We start from the raw sequence: 13,750 nt of genomic DNA, 5'->3' as shown, positions 1-13,750 counted from the left end.
AATGATCAAGAAAAAATGCGTTTCATATCTTACCATGAGCACTTAACCAAGCACAACTAAAAGAGCAACACTTAACATCCAAACCACGAAGCACATGATAAAGAAGCAGTTCAAACAGGATGACCCCACTCCCATATCTTATGCAGTGCTATTTTAACACCGAGTATTGCAAACATTATCACAAAGGATAAACTTACTCCAGCTGTAACCAAACTCATCCTCCTTCTCCACATCTTCTGGCACTCTGGTGGAACATGACTGTGCAACATCACAGCTCATTCCTGAAAATGCTGAAGGAGGGGGCAGAGGCAAATTACAAAGTGAAGTCTTTTCTGGTTCTACATTGGACTGACCGAATGCCTGTGGAGAATAAAAAAAATGCAGTGGCTAAGAAAATGTAGACTCTGTGAAGGGCAAACTAGTATACAAAAACATCAAAATGGTAATGACTACGGCTTTGAAGTTTAAATATCAAGCAACTGAAACTCTAAATTAATAACACAACACAGAAAGGCTGAAAGAGATCATAGACAGAAACAAACACCAGGCAAGGTAAGAGAGAACATCACTCCAAAATGTATTTGGAAACAAACAAAACTCACAATAAAAGCCCAATTCAGTAAAGTTTTATGTGCCACTTTATATTTCTGAAAAAGTCTCTTACAAAGACTCAAGTGATTTTTTTTTTTAATGCTCTAATTGCAAAAGACTTATACCTCATTTTATTTTTAAAAGCCACTGCATATAATTTCTTCCTATCATATGCTTTGGAAGCCAAATACGAGAACAGGGAAAGGAAACAAAAAACTAGATGCTTTCAAAAATGCCTCCAGGAAGAAAAGAATAACTGGCATATTAACTGAAAGAAAAATTAAAAACCAAAATGAAACAGATGATAATTGACGAAATCTACAGTGACTGGACTTTTTCAGTCTTATTTACTAGTTTCCAATAAAGTGCACAGAGGAGATCAAACAAAGAAAGATACATATTAAACCACAAGAGACAGATACTTTTAGTCTTGATGTGGTCTATTCATATTCATAAAAAAGTAAGAAGTACAAACACGCGACTACTGCAATGTAATGGTTAAATGCCCAAATCCGCAATATGGCAAGCCTCCGTTCAAGTAATTTCCCCTGAGGAATATGGACTCTGATCAGGGATTTCACTAAGTGTTTTTAATTTGTATGATTCTGTCTTGCTTAGAGTAAACATCTAAGCAAGAAACTTGTGTCTGAATATCATAATTCTGAAGCTTATGCATGCCCAAGAGACTTTGATACTGGAAGATCGGCTATTGATATAAGCAACAAAAACTTTAAAAGAAAACCAACTATTTTTTCAACAGTAGAATTTTCAGGTGTGTTGCCCTAGCTTCATAGCCCTGTTCTCATCATTTCAGCTTTCACTACTTCCATTAGCAAAAGTCTGAATACAGTATTTCAGATTGCGTCTCTAGGTGCCAAAAACACTCAGATAATTTCTTCATCAAAGGCAACCGACTGAAATGAATAACAACGTACATCTTCCAAATTGAAGGTGTTGAAAAACTTGGGAAGTTACCAATTTAGTCATATTGAGATTTAAGAAAGGTCCCATCTCCCAGTGAAGATGACTTATCTGAATTCTGTAACTCCAAAGATTTAAAGAAATTGCAAATGCCCTGTTTCAGTTCTCTCATTCTGCTTGTGCTTGAAAAACATTTTCCTTTCATTTAGGAACTTGTTCTATGAACTTAACTAAGAAGTCATTAAATGTTAAAAGTGTGGGAAGTTTTCATATAACACCCAAACTAATAATTTTTATAAAAAATGCAAATAAATGCTATATGACTTCATATCTTTAGTAACCTTGTCTCATGCTTCCAATCTAAGACAATGTCATCCTGCTGAGATGATACCTAGCATCTCAAAACTGAAGCAGCAAAATTCTAGCAAAGACATTGTCACCCATCAGAATGAGAGCAGGGTGGAAACCCTATCTAGTAACATTCAAAGTGATTTTTCACAATCAAAATTCGTGTGTCCACCATAAAGAAAAGTTGTAACATACCTCCACATATCAAGGAGGAGTGAAAGGGAGAGTAATTCTAGAAACGCTATTTTTTCAGAGTGCTTCCTAGAGTTTAACTAGAAAGCTACATAATATACTGAAAAAATGAGGAAATACAGTGTTGTGGTGGGTAGACCTTGGCCAGTGGCCAGCTGCCCATCAAAGCTGCTCTATCACTCCCCTCTTCAGCTGGACATGGGAGAAAAAAACAAGATAAAAGCCACCCCATAGTCCCCACAGCTACCACCACCTTGCCACGCAAACCGATAGCAAGTGTGAGAGCAAACCAGATCAGCAAACCTTACAGTAGTCTCTCTGTTTTAAAACCAGAATTAACATATTAATTTAGGGGTACTCTTTGCAAATGACAGTGTCCAAGAATAGCAAATTTAATGAAAACATGACTAAAAAACCAAACAAAATATTGGTCAAGGACATCTGGAAAATCTGTAAGGTATGGACATATGGCTACATCCTGACAGATTAACATTTATTAACTGCAGCCACCATAATCTGATTGACAAAAAATGCTTCTTTCTGTACCTTTGTACACATGTACCTAAATCTGAATATTTCTGAAGGAAATGCTGAAATGAAAGTAAAAGCAAGGCTCCTTTGTGGGAAGGGTGAAAAGCATGCTACAATGCCATTTGTGTGGAAGGGAACACATCCTGCCTCCAAAACTCAACCTGACACACGTGCGCAGCCAGAAGCAGAAGCTGGCCTCCACAGTTTACACACACATAAGACTTTTGCTCCCTGAATCGGGCAACACACAGAAAACCTAAAATACTTTAACTCATGAAATACTTTCAGTGTGCCACAGCACAGTATTTCATTTAAAATGCAAAGCATCAGAGAGTGCGTGAACCAATTCGGCTACCAGGGTCACTCTGATCACGGCCAAGCAAATACTGAAAATGGCAGCAAGTCTGGAGCTTGAAAAAATGAAGGCACAGGCAGAGGAAGAAGCAGTACTCTGGAAGGTATCACAGGCCATGTACAAATGTAGAGCACACATACAGTAGGACCCACTGATGGGAATCAAGACAAACCTTGAATGGTGTGGGAGCAAAGGGGTTAGTTGGGGAACAACGGAAGGTAACCCTAACTGGATTCGATACCTCCTACAGTAACAGAAAACAGCAATCCACATGTTACAGCACCTTTGGCAATACACAGTACTGTTAATGAATAACTCGTTTTCAATTATGGATTCATTTTACTAATTGCAGCAACTTTATTAGTTCTATTTATAAACAGACAAAAGTATTTAATGGTTATTAAGGACCCTGATTCAGCAAAGTAACTTACTGTACACGAACCTTAGTTCAGCAAGAGAACAGAGATGACAAAAGGCCATTCTTATATTAATGCTAAAAAAGAAATTACGCAGAAACTGCAAGACCATTATGTATTCTTTTAAAATATGTGCCCTATTTTTCAGAAATACTTTTGAAAATATAGAAAGTACAAGCCATCATTTATATTACATATCTGTTCCCTTTCCTCAGATACAAAACTGTAACAAACATGAAAAACAGTTTTAAGAACACACATGCAATTATATACTACATGTATTATCACAGATGTTCATTGCACATATGACGTATTTGACAACATGGGAAAACAGAAGGGCACAATCACTTCCAAGATGTAAAACCAGCTAGAAATTATTTTATTAAATCAGAAATGCATGCAAAGAAGAATTAAGCTTTTATTTATTACTGTGTCAGAGGGTAACTGTTCCCATTGTGAACAACATGCAGTAAGCACTAATCACCAAAAAAAAAAAAAAAAAAATCTAACTTTTTTAATATTTCCGAAGATGTCAGCATCTTGTTCATGGTGCATTAAAAGATTTTTCAAGAAGTAGAGGGAAAATATTTTCAGCATCATAAACTGAAAGCTGCTAATGTTTGGATTTTTTCATGCAAAAATAAAAGTAAGATATTAAAGCTGTAAAGTTTTAACCACGTAAAAGAAGTACATAGCAGCAAAACACTTCACACACTGATGAGAGAGTTACACTCATGGGGATACTTTAACATATACCACAGGGACTGATCTTGTATTTGAGAACCTACTCCTTTGGTAGCTCTGAATAGCTCAGATTTAGTAGTTATGACTAATAGAGCTGGCGTTTTCCACTTCTCTGTAACTTTCCTTTGTGTATATTTGTCTGTCATTTTAATTCCCACTCTCATCAGCATAGTATTTTACCCAAACTTGTATAAAAGAATTTGAATGCAGAGAGACACAAATGGCAAAGAAGCACACATATTGTGTTTGGTGAGTCAAAAGCAGACAGTGTGTCATCCTCCCACCTTGCTGGTGTTGAACTGAGAAGAATCAGCAAATGGGTTAGTGCTGCTGAAGACACCTGGCCTACAGAAAACAGTGTTCTGCGGGAAAGATGGAGAAGAGTTCTAAAAGGAAAGCATAATAGAAACTAAGCAAAACCAATTTTAAATTAACCCTTTTTACTCATGAAGCAAAACATATTTATGTAGTTGTTTGGGCTAACTAAACAAGGTCCACTTCCTGCACTTTGCTACAGATAGGTGAAAGTGGGCAAAACTGTATTTGCTCTGTGTTTCTATCAGCTTTGTTTAGCATAGCATAGAGGAAAAGCACTGATGCTCATATCTGTTCTCTACTCTTCACAAAGAACATCAAGTAGGGAATTGAGCAGCACAAAGATGAGTAAATTTATGTGCTATTTGTACAATTTTGTACAAGCATTTTTTACTTCGCAAAAGAGAAGGTTTAGTAATATTAGGCATCTCTAAGCAGCTTTCATATCTAATAATGACTTTTACTGAACACTTTGTATATGAGTGCATGCACCTATAATTGCTTGAATTTACAGTTTATTGAAACTAAATTCTCTGGTCTTCTGTTTTAGCGATGGAAGGTATTTCCTCATTATTATTTAATATGGAAACAGTTTACACATTTAGACGAAATTAAAGGATGTAATTCGATCATTTATATTCCTTACTCAGTTTTTGTACTGTACTCTATTTTGAGATCAAGACAAACTTAATTAAGAAGGACCAGCTCTGATCGCACAGTTTGTAGGAAATAAACCATGTATACATGATACAGATGTATCCATCTGTCAATAGCCTACAAGTCTTAGGTCTGTAAGTTAAACACTGCGGAAAACAAGAAGTATGGTAAATGGAAAGGAATGTGAAAAGCTTGCAGGATCGTTTATATCAAGAGTAATTTAATCCAAACGTACACTGCTGTTTAAAAATTTTCTTAAAGCATTTTGCTTTTTTCTAAATGCTTCTGAAAATAGTAAACGCATCCCTAAACATTTATTTTCAAAATTGCAAAAAAGTAATGTAATTTGATAAGACAATACAGGTCTTGACTTTACTGTGTCTTCAGCAGTGAGAAAGCAATGCCATGCATGAACAAGGTTTCTCACTGTCAAGTCACTCAAAGTCAACAGGCTGTAAGATTTTTTGTTTACACACGTCTTTTAGAGAAGTTTGCAACAAGTAATTTGTTACTGTAATGATCCTATTACACTTTAACACCTGCATTTGTCATCTGCGTAAAATTTTAAAATGTATCTTGATGGAATTTTAGGAAACTAAGAAAAGCATCACAAACCTTACATATATGAACAGTGAAATCCTAGTAAAAGAGGAAACAAATGTCAGCTACAGTCATTCAAAAGCTTGCCTTTTATATTTTTCATGATGGCATGGTTCCTAAAATACTAGTCCAAATTCTAGTCCATGCAACAGTATTGTGTCAATATGGACTGACTACTATAATAAAATATGGAGCATTTGAGTTTGCCTGAACAGTTCAGTTTAGCATACCTTCTTGCACAGAATAAGAAAAGCAAAGGTTAAAATAAAGGGCATTTTCCCTTTTGCTGTTTTTTTATTCAAATCAAAACCTAAATTAACAAGATTTTTTTTATCTTTTTTTTTCTTTTTTCAACTAACTTTTGTTCATAATTTTATTAATGTGTCCAAGATGCTAAGGTGTCAGAAACTAGCTAGCATTTCCTATAGCACAATGCTGTAGGCATAATACTATGGCATCATAATCACGGTGACATTTTATTTCTTACTCAGAAATAACCAGAGCAGTATTGGTAAGAAACACGGACTCAGTGGGTAACTCCTTATTAGCAAAATTATCCTTTGCTTAATTAGCTATTAGCAAAATAGCTTTTCACAGCCCATTTGCATTACTTGGACTATTCTGGAGTACTCAGGATCTCTTTATCTGCTAGATAAGCCTGAATGAAAAAAACAAAGCAGAACTGGACTCCTTAGCTACGTATCACTTGAAACTGACTTCCTGGCTAAATACAACCTGTATCATATTAAATATAGCTACTCTGTGCAGGCAGCTAGCTATTTGGGTGACTGCACATGAATGAAACCAGGAAATTTCCTTATAAGATCTCATTAGAAAGTACAGATGCAAGTTTCAAAAGATGAAGATAATAAATATAATGCCATTTACGAAGATCACAATGTAATGTATGTGTACAGCAAGAGCAATTGCAATGTTTCTTCTTACAGAGAAACAAGGGTTTGTTAGTACAGTCAAAAAAACCCAACAAGCTTAATAATTTGAAAATAGAACAAAGAACTACAATTAGAAATAGGAAAGGAGCATTCTCTAAACAAAAGTAAGTTGTGATAAAGCAATGGCATCACTCCCATCCCAACCTGGCCTAAGCATTCAGCAGTGGCAATTCTGTTCATATCACAGCAAACACAAAAGCCTTATTTTAGTAGTTTGAGTATCAAAAATCAACATTCAACAGAGCTTTTTCATGCAACTTTACCTTAGATGACTGACGATAAAATGGGTTAGTAGTTTTCTGCCCACAGGGAGCAGAAGCTGAAGAAGGGCTATAAAGAGACTCTGGCTGGGGAACAAGAGTTATGAGACAACTAGTAAATAAACACGCAGCTTACACAGACTCTACAAAGAGGAAGTTTAGTTTCTAGTGATGCAAGCAACTTATATTAAAGCTCAGTAGCTTTTGTCTGCAATGTCCATGCAGCTTAGTGACAGAAAACTTCTGTGTACTTCTAGGTCCTTTCATTAATGTCCAAAGAATTTTTTAACAGGTGCTGTATTTCTGCATTCGCTCCTCAGACACGCTGTCAATCTCTAAGAGTTGGTTTTAGTTAGACTCCTACTCTGCCCCCCAACAAATTATCTTTCTTGAGGCTTTTCAAAATAGTTTGTGGACGGCGTGCTGGAGGGTAATTCCAAATCCAAATCGATTTCATTCTAAATGGAAATAATACTTAAATCAAATCTTTGTTCCTAAAGTAGCTGAGATGGCACTTTCAGGATTAAATATCCCATTCCCAAACACCACCATCTTGAACATTTGTTTCATTTATTACTATGTATTACATCTCTTTCAATATTCTTAATGCTTACCCTTGGTCTGCTTATAATGCTCTGTACCATAAAGACTACAGGATTGCCTGCCTTCCGTATGGCTTCCACAGCTTGTTCATGGCTGGCATCTCTGAGGTCAATTCCATCCACCTGTAATTGGAAGGCCTCATCTTAACATTGCAAGAAGCTACAAGAATCATGAGTCAGTTTTGAGTTTTGGTTAGGAAACTTTGACTAAAACCTGAGCCCAAACCTCTGTTTCTAGTGGAAAGCTTTCTACTAACTTGGCCTAAAGTCCCTCACACACAGGTTTGAGATTTCCAAGAGCACTGAAAGGACATTAAATAAATATTCTCTTATTCTTCTGTTTTAAAAACAGGTTTTTCAACATTCTTGGTTCAGGCTCCATTCATTTTTTCCATAGGCAATATAACATAGCAGATATGATAACCTGAAGACAGTGGCAGTTTTTGCTAAATACTGCTTCCTGTAAATTCTATCTCAGAGAAATCTGTCTCCCAGGACTTTATGAGATTTACAAACGGAAACTTGTTAGGTGCTGTAGAGTCTTTCACAACGGTTTTTTGGGGGAGTTTGTTTGTTTGTTTGTTTGCTTTTGAAAAGCAAGATAAGACCAATTTTAGCTACTAGGCACTTTCTCCAGAAGTCAATTTTTTAGGTCAGAGCTGAAAAGCTTTCTCTCTTCTAGAAGAAGGCACTTACAAAGGATGGCTAAGGATAAATTTTTGCCTGGTTGTTTTTCTTCATGTCTTCATGTATTTTGGTGCGTGAAAAAAAACTGTCAGGTAAGAACAATGTTAAGGTGAGGTTAGCATCAGTAAAGTATTCTCACAAGGACCACAACAAAAGCTAAAAGCTAACACAGAAAGGTTATTTGTTAGTGGTAATTTTTGCACACAAAGTTATATGACTTTATATGACAACTTTTTAATTGTCTAACTCTACCTTAAACTTAACCATTCAATGTAAATAAGAGAGCACAAAAAGAACCTGAGAGAAATTCTAAACCTATGAGGAACTGAACAAAGGCTCTCCAACTCCCCGTGTCTGAAATACTGTATGCAATAGTGGAGATAAAGCTCAGATATGCCACAACCTGAGAAACTGAAATAATCCATTCAGAAACAGTCACATTAACATAACATTTTAATTTCACTCACCCATTCCAACTTCTGCAATTATCACTGTCAGAGTCAACTGCACTCATAAAAATCCAGTTATTCAAATAAAATGACTATTTTTATTTTGTGGCCATCAAGCAAAATTCCAACTCCCGTCTTGTTATAACAAACATCTTGTTATACAAAAAACTGTTCCATCCTATTGAAGAAAGTGCTACTTATACTAAGGTATTATTTCAAGATCCTTGATAGGGATCTTGTAGCAAACAGCAAACTGCAGCTCAGTGCCACTGTGTAAAGCAAGCCCAGTTTGATCCAGAATCACCATCTCCGTCAACCCCCCTTGTTACATTCTTACTGATGGACAGCCAGCTAAGGACATCCAGCAGGATGGAGGGCAGTTCCTAAGAGCCTGATGCTGGAGACAGGGTAATGCCTGACACTGATAACCATCACAGGGAAGACCTATTCTTTCAGCACGTTCATTCTTCAGTATCTTTAAGCAAGAAAGCAAAAGTGGCTGTATGAACACAGGACTGGCTAAGTAGAAGAGAAATCTAGATAAATCCCTTCATGCAACACCAATGGCTACCTCACCCTCAGGCATGGACACAAGTGTACTTACTTTCCCAAACATCAAACCCAGATTTCTTCATGTCAGGAATTAAAAAAAAAAAAGTGTCTCCCTTAATTACTGCACAAGATGCATAAGAATGATGTGATATGATTAAGATTTAAGAGAGAAATAAGCTTGGTATTTATTTGCATGATCTGCACTGGCCATTTCTGTTGCTACCCAATAAGCAATAGTGAAATCTTTTAGCTTCACCAAACTTAAGCTTTTTCCTACACATGCTGGCTTTAAAACAGGCAGGTTGAACTGCTGGCTTTGTAGTACCCTGCTCACATAGTCAGTCATCTATGCTTCAGGTTAGATATTCAACTTAACAGACAGCTGACTGCACATAAACATCAGCAGATGGTAGCACAGTCTGCATGGCTCAAGTGGTGTCAGCTGGAGCAATTACACAGCTGTCAGCCCAGAACTACAAATCCATCTCAGCGGCTCCTGAGATGCTGGGGGAATTGCAGCAAAAGGCATTCAGCTGGTACCTCTACAATTCGATCTCCAGTTTTCAGAGTTCCATTTTTGCCGGCTGGGCTGTCTTCCAGGATGTGCTTGATAAAGATCCCTCTCATCACTTCTCCATTACTCAGGCGGCTCCCCATCCCTCGTCCTCCAACAATGCTGATCCCCAATGACTTGCTAGGCTCTCTCCAGAGTTCAACCCTGTTGGGAAAAAACAAGGGTCAAAATAAATAAAAATCTGTTGTGATTATGACAATGCTGCACACTGAAGACACCTGGATTTGCACAATTATTTTATTCTAAAATAACCCTCCTTGCAAAGTTTTGTTTTTCAGTGGGAGTTATCATCTGAATTGCTCAGCAGGTCTGTAATTGAGTCTAGTGTTGGTCACTTTATTTTGGATTCTGATAAAAACGTTGAATACTTCTATTCATCTCTTCTTTCTGGATCCCAAAGAATCAGCCTGGGATAAGTAAAGGTAAATTACTAAAACAATCAAGACACTGTTAGATTTAGCCCAATGGCAGTAAAAATCAACTCCTGCAATGCACAACATACATAATTGCAGCAATTCTGCTGTTTTCTTACTCCTCTTAAAATATACTATGTGTTTCAAAATTTTTATATTTCATATGACATTTTATTCTGTGCAACTAGATCTGCACTTACTTTCTGGGCTGGTTCCAGTTACTGAAAGCTGCATTTTGAAATTCACTTTCTTCTCCCTCCCCCTCTTCACGTTCTGGAAGCTCTGAGAGTTCCCTAATGATGAACAGGAACATGCAATTCATTTTTAAAGAACTCATATAATGATTAGATTTTTCTGAAAAATTTCATGTATTGAATCACCCTGCCAGCACTAGAATTTGTACACAGGATTCACATAAGGAATTTCTTCTTCAGATGTCTGTTAGAATACATTTGGTGTTTGGGGATTCCCCATTCACTTTTTTCTGCAATGAAGTCGCTATCCACAACCACAGAATAAAAGACTATGCAATTTGGAACAAGAACCAAATCAGAGCTAAAGGTAATTACTGACTGTTTTCAAAATGGAATAAATAACAACAACAGCACTTAAAAAATGTCACTGCTTTTGGAGATGAATTTTAAAAAAACCCAAATATTATTAGTCACTTTGAAATTTTGGACTGTAACTGCAATGAATTTTTGAAACTCAAGGAAAGGATGGCAGAATTAGTTCTTTCCACTTACATTCTGGGAAGACCATCAATACTAAATTCTTATGTTGAAAATACTGAGTATTTGTGGCAACATGTAAATCAAACTCCATGGTATTTAAGAGAAATTTAGGATGAAACAGAATTCAATCTCCTTTTTGGGCAAATCAAACAGTATGAAACAGATCAAACCTTGAAAAAATGTTCAAAAAATTTTCTAGTCAAAGTAAAAATTGTATTCTGAACAGCTTTTTATTGTAATGGCTGCTGGTCTGAAGAAAATCACACATTTTTCATCTCTTCCAAACCAAAACTTATCTTCCCAATATAAGTAAAGCGTATGGGAAGAGCTGCGTCTGAGAGCTCTGTGGGAGAAAACCATAAGCCTTTTGACTCACCTGACAATATGTGATGGAAAAAGTTCAGGTGGCACAGCTCCCTCTGTCTCTTGTCCCAAACCGGCCCTGTACTCATCTAAATTTTCTGCTGGCACATATGTAATACTGCAATAAAATGGGACATGATTAAAGTAGCATGAGGACTGCTGGTCCTCCCTTTGGTGGGTGTGAGGTATGGATATGAGGAAGCCACTCAAGACTACTTCATTGACTTCAAAGGCACAATGCAAGTACATTGGGAGTAAGCTGTTATATGAATACCTTGTGACTTTGCAACAAATATGCATTTATAGTCAAATTAAGTAGCTGAACAGCACATATATTTCTGTAATTAAAATAAATGGTGCTTGAACAGTGACAAGAGTGTTGAGACAATCCAGCTTCAGTTAAATAGAGAGTCCTCAAGGAAAGACAAACACTGAAGGATCTGTGAAGTTTGAGGCACCATTACCACACTAAAGGACTGCTGAAAATGTTTCTGAAAGTTGGCTTGTAGGAGGTTTTGTGCTTTCCTATGTGTTTTTGTATTTATTTTGTCCACAGATTTGGACATACAAATGTGTTACAGCATACCACCTATGCTCCAGGGAGCAATCCCCTGCTCAACTCCTTCCTCCACCCCTTCATGCACTTCTAGGCAGTTTGGGACAGTCAGATAGTCATGTTTCACCAACCAAATGACATGCAGACTCTACTCGATGTTTGAATGCCAGAAACAGAAATGGTCCAATAGACTGGGGAGGGGGAAACAAAAGGAAGGAAAAAAAGATTAAGACATGAAGAATATTTCTTTAAAAACTCCACTCTATAGGCGAAAGGATACCATGATATAAACAGGGCTACTTAGATGGCCCTCCTTTAATGATGTTTTGTCTTCTTAAAAGCATCTAGCTGTACAAAAAGCAGCTTATTATCAGATCCAAGTCTGCCAAGAAGTAAGGTTAATGGAAAAAAGACAAGGGAAAAAAAAGTCTGTCTACTCATACATCACATTGTTAAAAGAAAAATTAACATATTTCCCCACAGAAGACACAGAGGAAAAAAAAAATCTGGACCACTTCACAAGGATGTGTAAGCTGCTGAGGAGAGACTCTTTCAGCTCTGAGGCTCGAACCTGGAGCTGTCTCCTGTCTGTCATTCCCTGACTGAAGTTCTCTGTCTGACCGTATCACTTTCCCAAAACCCAGAGACCTCCTGAAGAGGAAAAGTGAACTTCCAAACCCTTAGGGAGTCCTGAAATGCAACAGCAGCTAGAGAGAGAAAGAAAGGAGCTGAAAAACTCTGAATTGTCCTGAGAGCTGAACCAGGACGGAATGCAGAGGAGGTGGCCGTGCCCTCTGCTGCTGCTACCATGCTAGCAAGCTGAGAAAGGGCAGAGGAGCTCTGGTAAGACTGAACTGAAAGCTGCCTTAAATGCTCTAACCCAAGAGAAGTGAAGGTTTCCAAGAAAAATCCCCCGAAGGCTTGGACTCAGGATTGGAATTTCCACAAAATAAAAACAAAAATCCTGACTGCCATACTTAATCTGCTGCCTCAGAAAAATGAAGGACACTAACCAGTGCCACAAAAAACTGAAATGAAGAAACTGTGGCCTGAGGAGTGACAGAAAGACTTTTCTCTTTTCTTCTTAGACTTTTATTGAAGGAAAGGAGGAATTTAATTCAATGTAAATATATATATGCGTGTATAAATAAACCTTCGTAAATATTTTCCCCTTCCCCCAATAACGAATGGTTGTGTTTTGTCTGAAAACTCTCCACATGAAGTGAAGAAGATATCAAGTCCATACCATCGATAAACCCACTCACAGGGACAAACTGTGGGAGGGGAGCTTGAACTTAGAAATTAGATTCTTGAGAGTTTCAAACCACCACACTGTCACACCCTGACTGCCACTGATTCCCCCTCTCACTGGTTCTCTGCTGGATACAGCAAGCATCAAACAGCAGCTCATCATCATGGCTGGGCTTCGCGAACGAAGATTTGGGAAGGCTCTAATCGTATTTGTTACAGGCGCGCTGGTGGCTCATGAGGCCAATACGAGACAGACATATCCGATTGCAAAAGGCACAGTAGAAAGACTCTTTAGATGGTAAATTCTGCAAGACACGGTTCTTTCTGCGTTGCCTTTTCTCCTTGAGAGTGATCCTGCGTGTGTTCTCAAAGGAGACAGCAGCGTTATAGATGGTGTGTCTCCAGGCCTCCCGATTGGAGGCCAGAGTAGACCAGTTATGGTGATCAATATGGCCAAGGCTGAGATGTTGTTTCAGGGAGTCCTTGTATCTTCTCTTCGGGGCTCCTCTCATGCGGCAGCCAGTGGCAAGTTCACCATAAAGCAAGATCTTAGGGAGGCGGTGGTCCTTCATCCTGGAGACGTGCCCTGCCCATCGCAGCTGTGTTCTCATCAACATGGCTTCTATACTTGTGACTGCTGCTTGCTCTAGAACAGATGTATTGGTCACATAGTCTGACCAGTGGAT

At 37.7% G+C, this 13,750-nt stretch overlaps 1 protein-coding gene across 1 annotated transcript in view; it reads right to left on the bottom strand.

Annotated features, from left to right (window-relative positions):
• Positions 1-13,750, bottom strand: part of MPDZ (multiple PDZ domain crumbs cell polarity complex component) — a 97,383-nt gene that overhangs the window by 43,516 nt on the left and 40,117 nt on the right. The window contains exons 21-29 of the mRNA XM_039381950.1: positions 11,271-11,375; positions 10,361-10,453; positions 9,714-9,891; positions 7,498-7,608; positions 6,887-6,970; positions 5,686-5,709; positions 4,383-4,484; positions 3,111-3,182; positions 198-360 (exon numbers count right to left, since the gene is read on the bottom strand). Of these exons, the coding sequence (XP_039237884.1) occupies positions 198-360; positions 3,111-3,182; positions 4,383-4,484; positions 5,686-5,709; positions 6,887-6,970; positions 7,498-7,608; positions 9,714-9,891; positions 10,361-10,453; positions 11,271-11,375 (932 nt within the window). The remainder of the gene's footprint in view (positions 1-197; positions 361-3,110; positions 3,183-4,382; positions 4,485-5,685; positions 5,710-6,886; positions 6,971-7,497; positions 7,609-9,713; positions 9,892-10,360; positions 10,454-11,270; positions 11,376-13,750) is intronic.

Source organism: Pipra filicauda, unplaced genomic scaffold (genome assembly GCF_003945595.2).
Source record: "Pipra filicauda isolate LSUMZ 115617 unplaced genomic scaffold, ASM394559v2 scaffold24_size8852520_pilon, whole genome shotgun sequence".
NCBI classification, from domain to species: Eukaryota; Metazoa; Chordata; class Aves; order Passeriformes; family Pipridae; genus Pipra; species Pipra filicauda.
The sequence above is the reverse complement of the archived record's forward strand: the minus strand, read 5'-3'. Positions and strand labels throughout refer to the sequence as shown.